At 44.5% G+C, this 18,479-nt stretch overlaps 1 protein-coding gene across 1 annotated transcript in view; it reads right to left on the bottom strand.

The window, feature by feature from the left end:
• Positions 1-18,479, bottom strand: part of st14a (ST14 transmembrane serine protease matriptase a) — a gene marked incomplete at its 3' end in the record, with an annotated part of 34,542 nt that overhangs the window by 8,905 nt on the left and 7,158 nt on the right. The window contains exons 2-13 of the mRNA XM_080771883.1: positions 17,030-17,189; positions 13,814-13,944; positions 13,650-13,720; positions 13,097-13,263; positions 12,538-12,573; positions 9,716-9,947; positions 8,397-8,539; positions 7,159-7,262; positions 6,147-6,256; positions 2,297-2,433; positions 1,123-1,227; positions 78-185 (exon numbers count right to left, since the gene is read on the bottom strand). Coding sequence (XP_080628009.1) covers positions 78-185; positions 1,123-1,227; positions 2,297-2,433; positions 6,147-6,256; positions 7,159-7,262; positions 8,397-8,539; positions 9,716-9,947; positions 12,538-12,573; positions 13,097-13,263; positions 13,650-13,720; positions 13,814-13,944; positions 17,030-17,189 — 1,504 coding nt within the window. The remainder of the gene's footprint in view (positions 1-77; positions 186-1,122; positions 1,228-2,296; positions 2,434-6,146; positions 6,257-7,158; positions 7,263-8,396; positions 8,540-9,715; positions 9,948-12,537; positions 12,574-13,096; positions 13,264-13,649; positions 13,721-13,813; positions 13,945-17,029; positions 17,190-18,479) is intronic.

The following is an 18,479-nucleotide window of genomic DNA, read 5'->3' on the forward strand; positions in this document are numbered from 1 at the left end:
AAATGGGGGAAAACGATGTAGCCTCTGGTCTAAGTATACAACTAAGTACAGTATATATAAGGTTTAAGTGGTCTTACCGCAGTTCTCTTCGTCTGTGCTGTCGCCGCAGTCATTGACTCCGTCACACTGCCAGAACATGGGCTTGCACATTCCGTTCTTACACTTGATGTCAGACGACTTGCAAACTGGAAACACACAATACAACTGCATTTATACCATGTACAAATAATAATATGCATTTCCATAGCCTCTTTCATGCATAGCAGAAGCTTATAGTGGTTTACAAAGCAGTTAGGCAAGTTACAATCCCTACGTTTTACGTCCTGTCTGACTGTAAAGGTAATTACAACTTCAACACCCTGGGATTCAAACGTATCCCTCGTCCAAGAGTGAAATAGACATTGATTGGGCTTATGAGCTTCAGGGAGGGTTACCCGTCAACCAGTAGGTGTCCGACCTGCCTGACACCGTCTAAATGTCTCAATGGAGTAGGGAGATGTACTATACGTACTCTACCACACAGGTTCCCAAACTGTTTCATGTCAGGGAACCCCCAAATTGACACTAATTAGCCCACGGACCCCCATTTCAGAAGATATCCCAGGGACCCCCATAAGATATTTTTTACGGCTCTAGTAGTGATTCTCAACCCGTTTAATTTCACGGACCCCCAGTTTGACATGCATTAGTCTACGGACCCCCCATTTAATGGCATTTATATCTCTGGGACCCCCAATTTATATTGTAAAATCAATGTTAATTTAACTCTTGAGAGTGTACAAATGGATGTACACTCTCAGAGTTAAATTACACTCTCCATTTGTACACTCTCAGAGTTAATGTACACTCTCTGAGTTACAGACGCATAATAGTCCATTTGGTTCCAAACTATCATTTAGCTGGGTCCCCCCTGGAACTCCCTCAGGTACCCCTGGGGGTCCCCGGACCCGGCTTTGGGAACTACTACCATGCAGATGGATTCAAATCATGGTAATTCCCTGCTTGCAGCTTAAATAAGAAAAACATTAACACTCTTTAGAAAGGCTATGTAAAGAATAGTTAGCGTAACGGCAGCGGTCATGTGTTTTTTTTCCCAAACAAAACAAAGCGGCTGGGACTTACCGCAGTTCATCTCGTCGCTCATGTCTCCGCAGTCATTCCAGCCGTCACACTTGAGGTCCAGCTTAATGCAGCGCTTGTTCCTGCACTGGAACTGCTTGGGGCACGCTGTGTGTGGACAGAGAGGTCAGGGTCAAGTTCAACTGAGCCGGGTCGCTGAGCGTAACGCTATAGGAAGGTTGGCAATATAGATTTCGTCAAAACAGACAAAATCAGCATATTGTCACTCGCCGTCGTATGGCGACAGAAACAAAGAAACAGTCTCACTAAGTCGGTCACGTGTTACGTCTCTAAACTGACAAAACAGATCCACTTAAATTATAATAGTATTTCTTTTTTTTATATAAATTTTTTTTATCCCACGATTTTGTAACCCCTTTTTCACCCCTGTGTCAATCATCTAATGTGATCCTGGGCTCTACACATCCTCCGCCAACCTGGGGAGAGCAACGGACTTAACTCATGCTTCCTTCATGCTTGAGTGTCCAAGTTGCTCCTTTACACCTGACAGGGGGGAGTTTCCCTGGTTGGACGTAGCGCGTGGAAGGAACACGTTATTCCAACCAGTTCCTTTCCCCTCCATCAGGCGCCCCAGCTGGCCAGGGGGAGGCAGTTTAGAGACCAGGATTACTGCATGTTTTTATGAGGGTACCTACCCTAGGGGACACGGGGAGAACCCCTTTCACCAACCCCGCCTTCGGGTATGGGCACTGATGACGCGGAGGAGGAAACACGCCGCCAGCACCCACAAATTATAATTAATTAATTATAATAGTATTGCGTGGCATAGGGTGGAGTACTATGATGATTTGAAATGACAGAAATGGCTCTAAAAAAATCATCATCATTTATCATTTATGTTATAGGTCCTTTAACTCATTCTGACCGGGCACCCATTTTGGTGTTAGCATCATGTTATGCTTTAGCTATTGAAAAATAGCAGATCTACAAGCTCATAGCGCGCCACCGAGTGGCGCACTACGAGCTTGTAGGTCTGCTATTTAAAAAAAAAAATCTTAGAGCGACTGACATTTTTTTAATCTGATCTCAGGTCAGAATGGGTTAATCAGACCAGTGTGTGTCCAGTGGAAACCTCGTATGAATCTGATCTCAGGTCAGAATGGGTTAAGTTAAACAAATTAAAAATTTAAAATTTTCCACCACTGCCCACACTTACGGTCCTTGGAGTCGATGGCCTCATAGCTGGCGGTGAAGCCTCGGTCCACGAAGGAGGAATCCGAGAAGAACATCACGCTGATCTGGTTTGTGTCGCTGGTCTCCGTCAGCGTGCGCTCTGGCTTCTCCCCGCACACCCTGAGCACACAAACCAGGGGGGCAGTCAGACAGATTTTTTGTGAAGAAATGAAAGTTCATATAATGGCCTGTTGTGGCGCTCTCATTGGGCTCAAAAAAACCCATAGCCCCATAGAAGTCCATGTATTTGGGCCCAACTTCACCTAGACTGTATTACCTTAATAAACATGGTCATGAATACTTTTCGCTTCCAGTCACTAGTTTAAAGTCTCATTTCTAATGTCATAATATTGTTTTTGGAAAATGATGGCCCCATTTATTAAAAAAATGACCATAAAGTCGCGCATGTTCTGAGGGGCGTGGCTACCGTTACAGTTCATGAACGGGATCCCCCACCCACTCGCAGGCATGCAAACAGGCCCAAGGTGAAAAAGGTGACAGTGTGCGGGGCCAACGCTGTGCCGCGGGCAAAACCGCGGCGCAAATCTTTTAAGCGTTTATCGGTACTAAACCCACTTTGGGGGGGGGGGGGGGTGTCATGGGGGACAGTATATACTACACTGTACTGTACTAGCCCTCCTCCCGGCCTGTGTGTCTGTGTGTTAGGCTGTGCAACAGTGACACTTGGTGGTGAACAAATGCTATAACGCTATGTTTCGTGCTCGGACACAGCCAGGGACCCAGGGACACAGCCAGGGACAGACCCAGTGACACAGGGGCAGCCAGGGACAGACCCAGTGACACAGGGACAGCCAGGGACAGACCCAGTGACACAGGGACACAGCCAGGGACACATCCAGGGACAGACCCAGTGACACAGGGACAGCCAGGGACAGACCCAGTGACACAGGGACAGCCAGGGACAGACCCAGTGACACAGCCAGGGACACATCCAGGGACAGACCCAGTGACACAGGGACAGCCAGGGACAGACCCAGTGACACAGGGACAGCCAGGGACAGACCCAGTGACACAGGGACACAGCCAGGGACACAGCCAGGGACAGACCCAGTGACACAGGGACACAGCCAGGGACAGACCCAGTGACACAGGGACAGCCAGGGACAGACCCAGTGACACAGGGACACAGCCAGGGACACAGCCAGGGACAGCCAGGGACAGACCCAGTGACACAGGGACACAGCCAGGGACAGACACAGGGACAGCGAGGGACAGACCCAGTGACACAGGGACAGCCAGGGACAGACCCAGTGACACAGGGACACAGCCAGGGACACAGCCAGGGACAGACCCAGTGACACAGGGACACAGCCAGGGACACAGCCAGGGACAGACCCAGTGACACAGGGACAGCCAGGGACAGACCTAGTGACACAGGGACAGCCAGGGACAGACCTAGTGACACAGGGACAGCCAGGGACAGACCCAATGACACAGTGACACAGCCAGGGACAGACCCAGTGACACAGGCACACAGCCAGGAACAGACCCAGTGACACAGGGACACAGGGACACCGCCAGGGACACAGGGACCCAGCCAGGGACAGACACAGGGACACATACTGTAGCTGTCTATAGTGTGGTTGAGTGGCTGCACCACTCAAAAATGACAGATGATTATTTACTAAATCAGTACAAATCTAGTCAGTATTGAGCAAGATGTTAACATTCATGTCCTGATAGTCATAGAACAATTAATTTACTCCAACAGGAGCACTAGCCCCTCGAGGAGCACTAGCCCCTCCTATATTCAGTAGATTTGTGTCCTAAATGCCATTGACAATGAATGAATTGTCATATATCGGCTATTTTTGTCCTACACAATCCTACACATTCATTGTCACAAAAATGACAATGAATGGATGATGTATGATGATAAGGGTCACTTCACACAGGTGTGATTTAAAGAAAGAAACTGGTCCAGCACTCACACTCCCATCTCAAAATCCCTTACAGTTACACTCTTCACATCATGTAAAATAGAAAATTATATTCACTGGCAAAATAATGAATTATAATACAAATTAAATGTTTTGGGATGGTTTAGTCAACAGGGTCAGTTTACTTCATTATTTTAGCCTTAGTCAATTTAAGACATTTTAGAGTAACATCCTCTCCTTATTCAACAGTTGAGCTGCATGTTTTCGTTTTTAATATATCCATTTAGTATAAGCCCTGGCACGCACGCACGCACGCACGCACACACACACACACACACACACACACACACACACACGCGTGCTTTATTTATTTACTCATACGCATGCATGCACACACACGAGCACACAGACAGACACACACACACACACACAGCGAGAGAAACTGACGCCGGCGCGTCCACACCACAGACAGTATAACGCAAAGTGCTAACGTTGCTAATGCTAACTGTAGCAGCTAAACTAATGGATCGACTGGCGAGTCACAGACAGTGTGTCAAAATTCATGCCGAGTCCACACAAACAGGTTTTTTTTCCGCGGAGCGACCAGCGGCTGCGCACATCATGCCGCCCAGAAGCAAGCAGAAATGTCGCTCAGAATCATTAGTGACTCACGAGAGTAGTCTGTCAGATAATTCTCCGGGCAGCGAGCTCGGGCTCCACAGACCCCCTCACCCACCCCAAACATTTTTTTAACGGATTTGCATGAATCACACAGGTCCTATATTTGGGATAAAAACGGCGATTTTCGCCGAAAAGCTACACTTTTGCATGTCTGACTCGAGTCAAAATAAAAACCAACAAAGAAGAAGGGGGGAAGTCCCGCCTCGTTGTCTGGGCCAGCCAATGGCCAAACTGGGCTCAAACGGATCTTGAAAGATGGCGACTTACAGTGCAAGGGATTTCAGGCTTCATTTTACGTTCACGTTAGACCCGGGGAACGCTTTGTCCATATTTTTTACAGTCTATGACACAAACACATAGTATAGGGATGTGCCATATTGTCATTTTGCCCCATATCCCATGACATGAAATATTGAGAACCACTGATAAAAAAAGACATTTAAAAAAATTAAAATTAAATAAATTTCGACGTCAGGCCTAAATGGGTTAACATGGTTCCAACTTGTTGACCCTTTTGAAAGCTTCAACATACAATTCTGATTGTATCTGCAGCCTTCATCATCATCACAAAAGGCTTTTTCAGCTTCACATTAAAAAAAATCGGTTCAGTATCGACATATATAAGGCCAATATTGCCAAAACGGCGCATCCCTACAGTAGATTTACTGTAAATTTAACGTTTTGTTAAAACGTTAAAGCCCAATAATATTCAGAGTAATTGTTGACAAACTCTGTAGACATTTCATCCAGTCAGGAGTCGAAGCCCGTCAAAACATAATTTTATCAGCTTGTTTTCCAGTGCCAATTTAAATACTTTATCCTGCATAATCCTGTATAAATTCTCTCTCATGATTGGATGAAATTTGTATCCCGTCCGCCCTGAAACTGGGAGGTCGGGGTTCGATCCCCGGCCGGGTCATACCAAAGACTGTAAAAAGGGGACCCAGTGCCTCCCTGCTTGGCACTCAGCATCAAAGGGTTGGATTGGGGGGGGTCAAATCTACTAATCAAATGATTCCCGAGCGCGGCACGGCTGCAGCTCACCGCTCCTTGGCTGCGGCTCACCGCTCCAAGAGATGGGTCAAATGCGGAGAACAAATTTCACTGCGGTAACGTGTGTGACAAATCGTTTGACTTTGACTTTGACCAGAACATACATTTTCTGGTGACTGAAGAGCTGGTGAAATTTTGACATGCAGTGAAATAACATCCCACTTTAAGCAGTCTGCTAGCTTGCAGACATGGACTGACCTCTTCCCGTTAATCTCCACGTAGTCCTTGGCACAAACGCTGTCGTCTTGTCCTGGCTCAGACAAGAGGAACTTGTTGAACGTCACTTTCACCACTTTACCATCAGGGACCTCGAGGGAGAAGAAACGCCATACAGAGAATTAGAACACGGTAACGATAAGAACGGAAAACCATGTCGCGTTCTCACTTTGCATTCTGCAGTCACGCGGGACAGTGATTTCAAACTCTGTAGTGTGCATGCCAGGTGGCGGTGTGAGTGACGTGCTGCCAAAATGCATATGACTTATGCTTATATTCTACTTCCTATCGCAGCTGTACGTTTACATAATGTAAAAAAGCACACTAGTAGTGTGAGACATGACGTCACGTTTTGCAGTTCCGCCTATAAATTAACAAAACATTTTACCTCCCCGGTACCAAAGAAGGGGGTTTCACTTTTTTGCCTTTGTAACCCCCTAAAAAGGTACATTCAGTGATTTCACTTAAAATATCATTTATTTTTTTGTTTTGTTGTGATATAATCCTCCCTACTATAGAGTGTGCTGTGACCATAGAAGGAGTTCCTCCCTGTCCCCAGTTAACCCCTGGGGGGTCCAAAAAAACGTAGGTTTAGTTTTTGGCTAGGTGGCCCAGCCTTCATCTCATCAAGATAGGAGAGTGGCCTTCCGGCAATCATGATCGAGCGGGGTGTCTTGGTGTGTGTGTGTGTGTGTGTGTGTGTGTGTGTGTGCTGTTGAAGCTCCTTTAAGGCACACGATCAGATATTTTATTTTGCCGCTATCTCTGGAGACGGTGTTGTCTAAACGGGGCCTTAATGACAGACATGAACCGACCTGTATAGGTCTGACGTCACTCATTAGCATTTAGTCACATCAAATTACAGTACAGTACACACACACACACACACACACACGGCATCATGTGGAAATAAAGAGCAGCACAAGACAGCATGATAACAGGAGTAGCAGTGGTGTTGTTGTACACGTGCAAAATGTCAGCAGCAGCGTCTCACCTTGATAGTCCATTCACAGAACGTCCTGGGCGGATAGTAGTTTGGGAAGTTGGGGGATGTGAAATCCCCCTTGTCTCCCATCAGCTGGCCGCCACATGTCATTTCTAAAACAATGATAGAAGGGGAAAAAAAGTCATGTTGGGTTCAGGGAGGCTATGGAACGCTGGAACCTCATTCACTGTTTGTGTTTGTTTGCAAGAGAGAGAGAGAGAGAGAGACGGCCAGCAAAGCATGTTTGCTACTGCGTGGCTTGTTTCCAACCTATAATGTTTTCAGATATTTGAGCGTGCTGATTGCGTTTAAAATTAGTATTACACCGTCTGGGATGTCATCTTGAATGACTGATGACGATTCAATACAGGGTAGCTCTGTAATTAAAAGCAGGTGTGTTTTTGGAAGCACATCCGGCTATGGGAATCAGGTGAACGAAGATGAATTTATATTCACGATGTTGATTCATGTCCTCACGCAGTAGGACATTTTCGTTTAAGATTGGATTTTCAGGGACTTTTGATAAAGCAATACATTTTTTTTTTGGCATATATTGTTAGGTATGCCCATATGATGACCACGGACGGATATGTTCTAAAAGAACACTTCCTAGATTCTTGATAAAGAAGGCAGCAAGGCGCTGGAGCAACTCGGACCATTGGAGCCTTTTCTTTTTTATTATGAACAGGTTATACACAGAAAGGGCCTTTCTGTGTGGAGTTTGCATGTTCTCCCCGTGTCCCCTAGGGTAGATACCCTCACAAAAACATGCAGTAATCCTGGTCTCTAAAACTACCTCCCCCTGGCCAGCCGGGGCGCCTGATGGAGGGGAAAGGAACTGGTCGGAATAACGTGTCCCTTCCACGCGCTACGTCCGGCCGGGGAAATTCCCCTCTGTCAGGTGAAAAGAAGCAGCTTGGACTCCTCATGCATAGAAGGAGGCATGAGGTCAGTCCGCTGCCCCCCCAGGTTGGCAGAGGAAGTGTAGCGCCCAGGATTACATTAGATAATTGGCACTGGGTGAAAAGAAAACTGGGTTACAAAATCGTGGGATAAAAAAAAAAAAAAAAAAAAAGAACAGGTTATACATCATTATATAATTGATATAATTTAGTATAATTCTTTTCCCTGGAGCCTTTTCAGGGTGCAATGCCTAGGTTCCCCATCTAAATAAGAAAACATAAAAACCCCCCCAAAAAAACATACAATGAAATAAATAAGGAGCGACAAAGCTTGAAAAGTCTCACCTTTATTCCCTCGTGGGATCTGTGAGACTTGAGCCAGGAAGCCGGGGTAGTTGGTGGTGTTATCCGTCACCAGCATCAGAAACATGACGTTACTGGACGACAGGAAGGTGAGGGGCGCCAGGGGGGAGAAGTAGCCACATAGCCTGTTGAGAAAGAGGACCACCAAAATCGGGTTGAATTAACCCATTCTGAGCTGAGATCAGATTCATACGAGGTTTCCACTGGACACACACTGGTCTGATTAACCCATTCTGACCTGAGATCAGATTTTTTTTTTAAAAGTCTGTCGTTCTTCGATTTTTCAAAAATAGCAGACCTACAAGCTCGTAGCGCGCCACTCGGTGGCGCGCTATGAGCTTGTAGATCTGCTATTTTTCAATAGCTAAAGCACGACATGATGCGAACACCAAAATGGGTTCCCGCCCCAAAATGGGTTAATTCATTGCATTGGAATACATCTCAACCTTGTACGCCGTTATACGAAATAGCTTCTATTTTCTATCTTATGCTTTGTCATGTTGGACAGTTCTCTGGTAGTGGGGTAACCATAATGACCTCAGTACAGAATCAATGTTAATGTATCTAATCTGACCAGCAGAGGGCATAGAATACATACAAGATAACCTTCCTTTCGATACATCTGCTGTAAACACACTTGTTTTTGGAAGGATGTATCTCCTATATTGTTGATGATGTGGACTCATACTTTACTTGCAAATTGTACCGTTTGGCTTCAACAAGAATAGTAATAAGAAGCAAAAAAAACGAATTGGTATACATAATGAATTTGATAATTATTGCAGCTACATTTAATTTTCATAAACCAAATGTATAGTCATTCTCTAACCCTTTTTTATTGTGTTTGTAATTGAAGCCAAGCAGTAGATCAAAAACATTTATAAAAAAATAAGAGCTGCGAGAACTGTCCTTTTGTGTTCACTTAATGTTTCCTGACTGATATTGTAACGTGTGCATCAATGACTTCTTGGTTTGTGTTTGTATTGCATGTCACATGACTGTTTTAAAAAATAGCAGATCTACAAGCTCATGAACTTGTAGGTCTGCTATTTTTGAACATTTGTGAAAATGTGCCTCAAATCTGGAACTGGAACTACATATTTTCAAACGGGGCTCGGCGGCCAATTACATACATTTTTGGGGGTCCTTGACATGAAAATGTTTGAGAACTACGGACATAGAAACATAGGTTTTTCAGATTTAGACGACTTTTATAGAATCGTTCTCAGGTCTAAATGGGTTAACATGCAAAAAGCTAATTGTCAAAACAGACGGGGGATTAAACGTGCCCAAAAACTCACTCGTCCATGACATTGTTCTCCACGGCCACCAGCGAGTCGTAGATCTTCACATAGTCCTTCTTGCAGTCCTCCTCCAGGTTGAACGTGTCAAACTGCAGCTTGACAACCTGCCCAGGGTCCGCTCTGATGTGCCACTGGGTGACCATGTTGGATTCGTACGGCGTGTTGGGGAACCCCCGGGACTTGATGGTTTCTATGGCGTTCCGGGCGTGCACAAAGTTTGTGTACTGCTCTAGAGAGGAGAGAGAGAGAGGGGGGGGGGGCCACACTGAATTATAAACAAAAAACTAACTCTCGACCACCTCCAGGGTCCTTCCTGTGAACACCCGCTAAATAGCTAGGACCCAAAAGGACTGTCTATAACTCTGAGAGTGGTTCAACGCACACACCATGCACACACCATTTTGGAAAGAACATGGTCCCTTCCCTGCTTCCTTCAGAAGTATTAAAGAACATGGTCCCTTCCCTGCTTCCTTCAGAGGTATTAAAGAACATGGTCCCTTCCCTGCTTCCTTCAGAGGTATTAAAGAACATGGTCCCTTCCCTGCTTCCTTCAGAGGTATTAAAGAACATGGTCCCTTCCCTGCTTCCTCCAGAGGTATTAAAGAACATGGACCCTTCCCTGCTTCCTTCAGAGGTATTAAAGAACATGGTCCCTTCCCTGCTTCCTCCAGAGGTATTAAAGAACATGGTCCCTTCCCTGCTTCCTCCAGAGGTATTAAAGAACATGGTCCCTTCCCTGCTTCCTTCAGAGGTATTAAAGAACATGGTCCCTTACCTGCTTCCTTCAGAGGTATTAAAGAACATGGTCCCTTCCCTGCTTCCTTCAGAGGTATTAAAGAACATGGTCCCTTCCCTGCTTCCTTCAGAAGTATTAAAGAACATGGTCCCTTCCCTGCTTCCTTCAGAGGTATTAAAGAACATGGTCCCTTCCCTGCTTCCTCCAGAGGTATTAAAGAACATGGTCCCTTCCCTGCTTCCTTCAGAGGTATTACCGATGATACCAATTAACCCATTTTGGACTGAGGTCGATTAAAAAAAAAGGGCTTCTAAATCCTAACATTTTTCTGAAAAACCCATGTTTCTGTGTCAGTTGTGCTCAACCTTTTTCATGTCAAGGACCCCCAGAATTATCTCTATTGGGCCACGGACTCATCTCAAAATATTTCCAGTTCCAGGGACCTCCCAGAAGCAAATATTTTAGTTAGAAATGTTCGCTCTGAAATATATATTCAATGATTTGCGCCACATTTTAACGGTTTTTCTAAAGCATAATTAAACGTGAAGGCCTTGATATTAAGATGGTTGAGGATCACTTATCTGGGTAGGACAAGCTATAATGAGCTTGATCAGTATTTTGTGAAAACACAGAAGAGAGAGACAGAAAGGGGAATTTTCTCTGTGAATATGGATTGTAATAAAAAAATATATCAATCTTCCTGTAGTCTATGAACTGAAATACACAGTGTGTGACACAGTCATTAATTCACCTACAGGATTGAAAAAACATGCCAGTGCCTGCTGGCCTGCGTCTCACCCTGCCTCAATCTCAGATTCCTTGCCATCTTCCTTCCTGCAAACGTTGAGCTTGCATACCATATATACTTGTTGAAACTGCCTCTACAGGTTGTCAGAGCATATATAACGTTTTATGTTTCTTTCAGACGCCGAGTCTGAAATAAAGATCGAATTGAATACACTGAATTCCTGTTTACAGCGTAGTTCCTAGAAGATGAGGTCTAGAAGAGAATCTATCTGTGTGTGTGTGTGTGTGTGTCCACAGCGAATATTTAAAAAAACAATGGGACCGATCAAATTTATTGTACAGACTACCAGCAGGCCACTGAAGTAAGCCCCTGAATATTTTCAGCCTACTGTTTATATTTGTTCTGTGAATATTCCTCCCATGAATATCTTTGTGAATTTATCATCTCGCATTCCAGCATCCCGCCGCCCCTCCATATTTGGACAATATGATAGCAGAGGGAATAATATGTATACAGGGAAGCTTTGAGACCTGTCTTGTTTTATTCAGATACATACAGGGGAGAGGGACAACTTAAAGGTGGGAAAGAGAGGGGGGATGACAGGTAGTAAAATGCCTCCGGTCGGATTTGAACCAGGGGCAGCTGCAAGGAGGGGACTGTGGTATATTATGCCATTACTCAGTGATCCACCCGTTACCGCCCACCCCACAATCTTAACCCATTCTGACCTGAGATCAGATTCATACGAGGTTTCCACTGGACACACACACTGGTCTGATTAACCCCATTCTGACCTGAGATCAGATTCTAAAAAAATGTCAGTCGTTCTTCGATTTTTCAAAAATAGCAGAGCTACAAGCTCGTAGCGCGCCACTCGGTGGCGCGCTACGAGCTTGTAGATCTGCTGTTTTTCAATAGCTAAAGCATAACGTGATGCTAAACACCAAAACGGGTTCCCGTTCAGAATGGGTTAACTTCCCCACCGTCTACACTGTCTACACCGCGCCACCGTCAGCCCGGGTGCAACGGCATGCGTTTCCCCTCACTGGGCTAATTCTGGGTCTGTATTCTGTAAACACTTGAATGCATAACTTCTGCTTGAAGCATTCTTGCGTGTAACTGTAAATGCCACCTTTGTTGTTCGGAATCTGTACTATAAACAGTACAAATGCACACTGTAAATGTAATATGTAGAAATACTTTTCTTTCTGGACGACACCCTAGTCTTGAATCATTATTCACAGCATATACTGTATATAATGAGAGAGAGAGAGAGTAAAGAAAGAGAAGGTGATATGTACGGTAAGGTGATATATGTAAAAGCAGATAACTCACTAGTAAACGTTGATGAGACCAATCTGGAGTCCATTCCTGCAAAACAAAAACAACCCCAGAAACCATTACATCAATATTGATCTAGTATTACTGTATTGATCTAGTATTGCTGTATAGAGCCAAAACACATTTCTGATCTTGTGCGATTCATATCATGATCTATATATATATATATATATCAAGGTCTGCTCTCTGCTGCCACTTAAAACACAGCCAAAGCACTTTCTGTTTTACGCTGCCTTTGATTGAGTTACTTACTTTTTTAATTATTTTCTGTATTGTAATTGCATCTGTTATTTTAGTTTAGTTTTATGCGTCCTAATAACATTAGGATGCATAAAACAAGATACGTTTCAGTGATGTAAATAGGTCTTCAATGTAATGTGTCCCAGGACCCAGGGGTGGTCTTTTAGATGGGTCCCAGGGACATGTTATGAGTGTCCTAATTCAACAACGTTAAGAGTACAGTACTGAGTACAGTATTGCATCCCAGATAACAAGTGGTTATGAGAGTGAATAAGGACACACATTGGAAGCTTTACAGAGTCTTGAGTCTTACTTGAGGCGCTCACGTCTTCCAGTTGGAGAGCGCTGTTGGGCCTTTTGCTAGAGCGCTGTTCTTTTTCTACTAGCTTGTCCATGTTGGACATGGCGCTGTCCACCGCCGATTCTTGACCTTTAGGTACGCTGAACTCAGACAGGTAGTAGGCAATCACACTGCCTTCACTGGGGAGGGACATCAAAAGGAGGGTGGAAAGTCAGCCTGAAGCGTTATTCTCATAGTCTGATTTATCGGTGGTGAGGTGACCACCGCAACTACAACATGACGTCACGGAGCCGCGGTGAAGAGCAAACCACCGCCACCGGCCCAGCCCTTCTCTGTTTTTACTCACCACCGCCAAAATAAAAAAAATAAACTATTACATATAGTGATTTGATTAACTATAAGCGACAGTTGGGTAGAAAATAAACGAGTATGACATGTAGTAATATCTTCACCTCCCCAAAAAAAAAATCTGGGAATTATACATCACAGTTTTTTGTTTTTTTTAACTATCAGCACTGACTGGTCATTTTACTTGAATTGGTGCATCCTTAAACCACTGTCATACCTGAAAGCTTGAACGGTGGAGCCAACATAATATTTGGACAGCTGTGGTGTCCTGGAATAGATGGCCTTCAGCTAAGAAAGACAGATGAAAATTAATTTGACCGTTTGTTACATGATGAATCTGAAGCCTTATCTGTGAGCGGGACACGAAGCGGCCTTCATTACCTGTGTGACCACCTGGCGAGCCAGGGCTTTGAACTCAGAGCTGTCGGCTTTCTCGTAGTCACTCACAAACACCTGGTTGGTTATCCTCATGGAGCCGCTGTACATCTTCTTCACACGTATGTCTTTACGGACTAGAATGGTTGGAAAGGCACACAGCATACAATTTACAATTTAGGCATTTAGCAGACGCTCTTAATCCAGAGCGACTTACATTAAGCAAGAACAAAAAGCATGTGGAATACATCACATAAAAACATTTATCATGAAACATGCGTAAGCTAAGAAAGTAACAGTGGAATATCTATAATGAAACTATACATATAAGCTATACATCTATACTACTATGATATACATTATGTACTATGACGTGCTATGACTGCATACAATGCACTTATGCTGTTTACATAACATGCTATAAGTCTGTATCAAATGCTATCTAAGTCTACAGAATTGCTATCTATGGGCCATGATGGAGTCTGAAAAGGTGGGTTTTCAAACTACGGCGGAAGATTGGGAGTGATGCTGCAGTTCTGACTGCAATGGGAAGTGCATTCCACAGTTTTGGAGCCAGAAGGGAGAAGATATACCATATTATACAGTATGTTACGTTAAGGTGATTTCAGACCAAACAACCTTGTTCAGACTAGTCAAAGACTGGTTAAAACTGTCAGATTGCAACAGACAAGCATTTTTTGATCAGCACAAAACCAGTCTGCCGACGAAAGATTATTTCCCCCCATGCAAATGGCAGAAAGCAGCCAGCAGCGCTGGTTTGCAGTGTTGCCAGTTCCGCTTATTATAAGTGACTTTGGGCTAGTTTTCCTGTAACATAGCTTAATATTCATAGTTGCCTGTCGCTTTATAGTTTGGGCTTTTTTCTGAAGTGTAGTTGCTTATTTCGGATTGCTTTCATGATTCTTAAAAAAAATAGCTGATGTAATAGGGCTCAAGTAGTGAAACTGGTTGTTTCTTTTGGATTTGTTTTCATAGACCCTGGTCGCTTGTTTCACTCACAGAAACTCTCTTTCACTCTCTGGCAACATGGAGCTTCTCACCAAAACAAACAAAGATAGCGTTATTTTCGCTAGCCTTGCTTTGGAGTTTATCTGGAGTCGATTGATTGGTATTGTATATTATTTGAGAGTTGATATTGAGAATATGGTATCTAGTTCACATCACACTACACCAGTAGTCAGCTCTGAAACATGACCAGCAGACTAGAAGTCCACTCTACAGTGGAGTAATTTGCCCCCCTCATCACTACAACATGGATAGGGTCCCTCCAGACATTGGCGACCGACCGGACATGTTCGGTTCTTCATCAACGGGTTCCGACGCGTCGATAAGGACGGCACGCGACGGAGCTTCTCGTCAGGAGTCTCCTGCCGACAAGCTCGCGACGCTTCCACACTGGCCGACCGTGTGGAGCTACCTTATAATAACCAGTAAGACGTGCAAACACGGGAAGCGAACGCAGCTGAGACCCTGCAGATCATGGCTGTCTGTCTGTCTGTCTGTCTGTCTGTCTGTCTGTGTGTCTGAACTGGCCCCTTTTGTGCCCATATATGGAGCTGAGTGATTGCTGATGCAACACACTCCATATTTGGATAGCGGGACAGACACACAGACAGACACACACACAGACAGACATGATCTGCTAGGTCTCATAGTAAGTGCTCATTGCGTTCGCAATAATAACAATAGCTCAGATTTATATAGCACTTTTCTAAGTACCCAAAGCGCTTTAAACTAAAACAGTAGGAACAACTTTAATTCAAGAAAACAAAGACGCACACATCTTAACCAGACCTCAGCTGGAGAAGGCTATCTTGAAGAGGTGGGTTTTGAGTGAGGTTTTGAAGGAGAGGAGGCCGGGAGGGGGGCAACTCTCAGATGACTGGGGAGTTCATTCCAGAGGTTGGGGGCAGAAACATAGAAGGCCCTGTTCCCCCCAGGTGCTTGCTTTACACTAGAAAGCCGGTTTTCTGAGTTCTGGAGTTCAACTGTCTCTACATAGACCAAGGCAGACACCACGTGAGGAATGAAATTATTTAGCATGGAGAATAGTAAAGGAGAGCTTTGAATGAATTGCTTTGCAGGAAAGTAACCTTGATCCATTGCAATAACAGTCAGAGATGGATGGGTTTAGGCATTAGTTTGTGGTTTAATTAAGTAATTGTATTTAAAGTGCTGCATGTTAGCATGGTTTAGACATGGTTTTGGGCGGGAACCCCTTTTGGTGTTTTAAACATTATGTTATAATTTAGCTATTGAAAAATAGCAGATCTACAAGCTAGGTCTGCTATTTTAGACAAATCGTTGGTGCAAATCATTGAATATATATCTCAGAGCGAACATTTTTAACTAAAATATTTGCTTCTGGGGGGTCCCTGGAACTACATATTTTGAGATGGGGGTCCGTGGCCCAATAGAGATACTTCTGGGGGTCCTTGACATGAAAAAGGTTGAGCACCGCTGACATAGAAACATGGGTTATTCAGATTTTTTTTTAGGATTTAGAAGCCTTTTTTTTAATCGACCTCAGTCCAAAATGGGTTAATGTCTGGATCCCCAGAACGATAATATACCATCTGCTATCTGATCCAAAAAACTGAGAGTTTTTAGAACCACGGCTACAAGGCCATCTATGTTATTTCTTAGCTGACGGAAGAGCTGCAACAGAGCAAAGAAAATCTTTACATAATATCATTTGTTATTCTCTGAAGCAATTGTTCCTGCTGTGGAGACTGAAGAGGTCGTTAGAAATCAGACTATGACACTTCACTAGGGGGAATTAAAAGACTTCAGTGCACTGTGCCTACACATGCGGTCGCAACATGTGTAGGCACAATGCAAGGAATAAATGCATTCGCCATGTATCCGAAGGAAGTCTGATCCAATCACTTTTAGATTTCTCCAGTTTAATCCTGAGTTTAAGTTTTGTAGTGTTCAAGATCTGATTTTAGGCATGTTTAAGCCTCCAGGAAAATCCGTGTTGAGGTTCTTAATCCACTGTTTTTGACACTTCACTAGGGGGGGAAGACTACTCACAGTGGAAATGCCAGACCAACAGGCCAGTCATAAGGGGGGGGGGAGGACTACTCACAGTGGAAATGCCAGACCAACAGGCCAGTCATAAGGGGGGGGGGAGGACTACTCACAGTGGAAATGCCAGACCAACAGGCCAGTCATAAGGGGGGGGGGAGGACTACTCACAGTGGAAATGCCAGACCAACAGGCCAGTCATAAGTGCAACAACGGCGGCGAAAATCACGACGCCGATGACGGCCCCGACCCTGCCGGGACCCTTCTTCTTCTCCAACTTCTTGGTGTCCGATGCTGGCAGGAACTGTTCATTGGTGTCCCAGTCCATGTCCTGGAAGAGACACAAAGACACATGACTTAGGATCATTGAACTAATGCATCTTCCTTTCTGTATATCAACCATAGACTGTGAAAAATATGGACAAAGCGTTCCGAACCCGGGTCTAACATGAACGTAAAATGAAGCCTGTCAGTCCTTGCAATGGAAGTCGCCATCTTTCTAGATCCGTTTGGGCCCAGCTGGCCCATTGGCTGGCCCAGACAACGAGGCGGGACTTTCCCCCTTCTTATTCGTTGGTTTTTATTTTGACTCGAGTGGGTGGGGGATCCCATTCATAGACTGTAACGGTAGCCACGCCCCTCAGAACATCCGCGACTTTATGGTAATTATTCTTATAAATGGGACCATCATTTTCCAAAAAGAATATTATGACATTAGAAATGAGACATTAAACTAGTGACTGGAAGCAAAAAGTATTCATGACCATGTTTATTAAGGTAATACAGTCTAGGTGAAGTTGGGCCCAAAAAAATACATGGACTTCTATGGGACTATGGGTTTTTTTGAGCCCAATGACAGCGCCACCCACAACAGGCCATTATATGAACTTTCAGGAAATCCCGATTTCCTTGTGGCTTCACAAAATATCTGTCTGACTGCCCCCCTGATATCAACCCACGAAAGGAATTTGCACGGGCTGCAACTGGAGACAAGAGGAAAACAAGGCATACTGTAGTACTGTAGGTTCAGATGAAGATACACCAATCACAACGCAGGTGTTTGTCAAACTGGCTTCTTGTGTGGTGACCATAGACTGTAAAAAATATGGACAAAGCGTTCCGCGGGTCTAACGTGAACGTAAAATGAAGCCTGTCAGTCCTTGCAATGGAAGTCGCCATCTTTCAAGATCCGTTTTGGCCCAGTTCAGGCCAGCTGGCCCATTGGCTGGCCCAGACAACGAGGCGGGACTTCCCCCTTCTTCTTCGTTGGTTTTTATTTTGACTCGAGTGGGTGGGGGATCCCGTTCATAGACTGTAACGGTAGCCACGCCTCTCAGAACATGCGCGACTTTATGGTCATTTTTTTAATAAATGGGACCATAATTTTCCAAAAAGAATATTATGACATTAGAAATGAGACTTTAAACTAGTGACTGGAAGCAAAAAGTATTCATGACCATGTTTATTAAGGTAATACAGTCTAGGTGAAGTTGGGCCAAAATACATGGACTTCTATGGGGCTATGGGTTTTTCTGGGTCCAGTGACAGCGCCACAACAGGCCATTATATGAACTTTCATTTCCTTAGTGGCTTCACAAAATATCCGTCTGACTGCCCCCCT

This window comes from Protomyctophum bolini, assembly GCF_963924005.1.
Source record: "Protomyctophum bolini genome assembly, chromosome: 9".
Classification (NCBI taxonomy): domain Eukaryota; kingdom Metazoa; phylum Chordata; class Actinopteri; order Myctophiformes; family Myctophidae; genus Protomyctophum; species Protomyctophum bolini.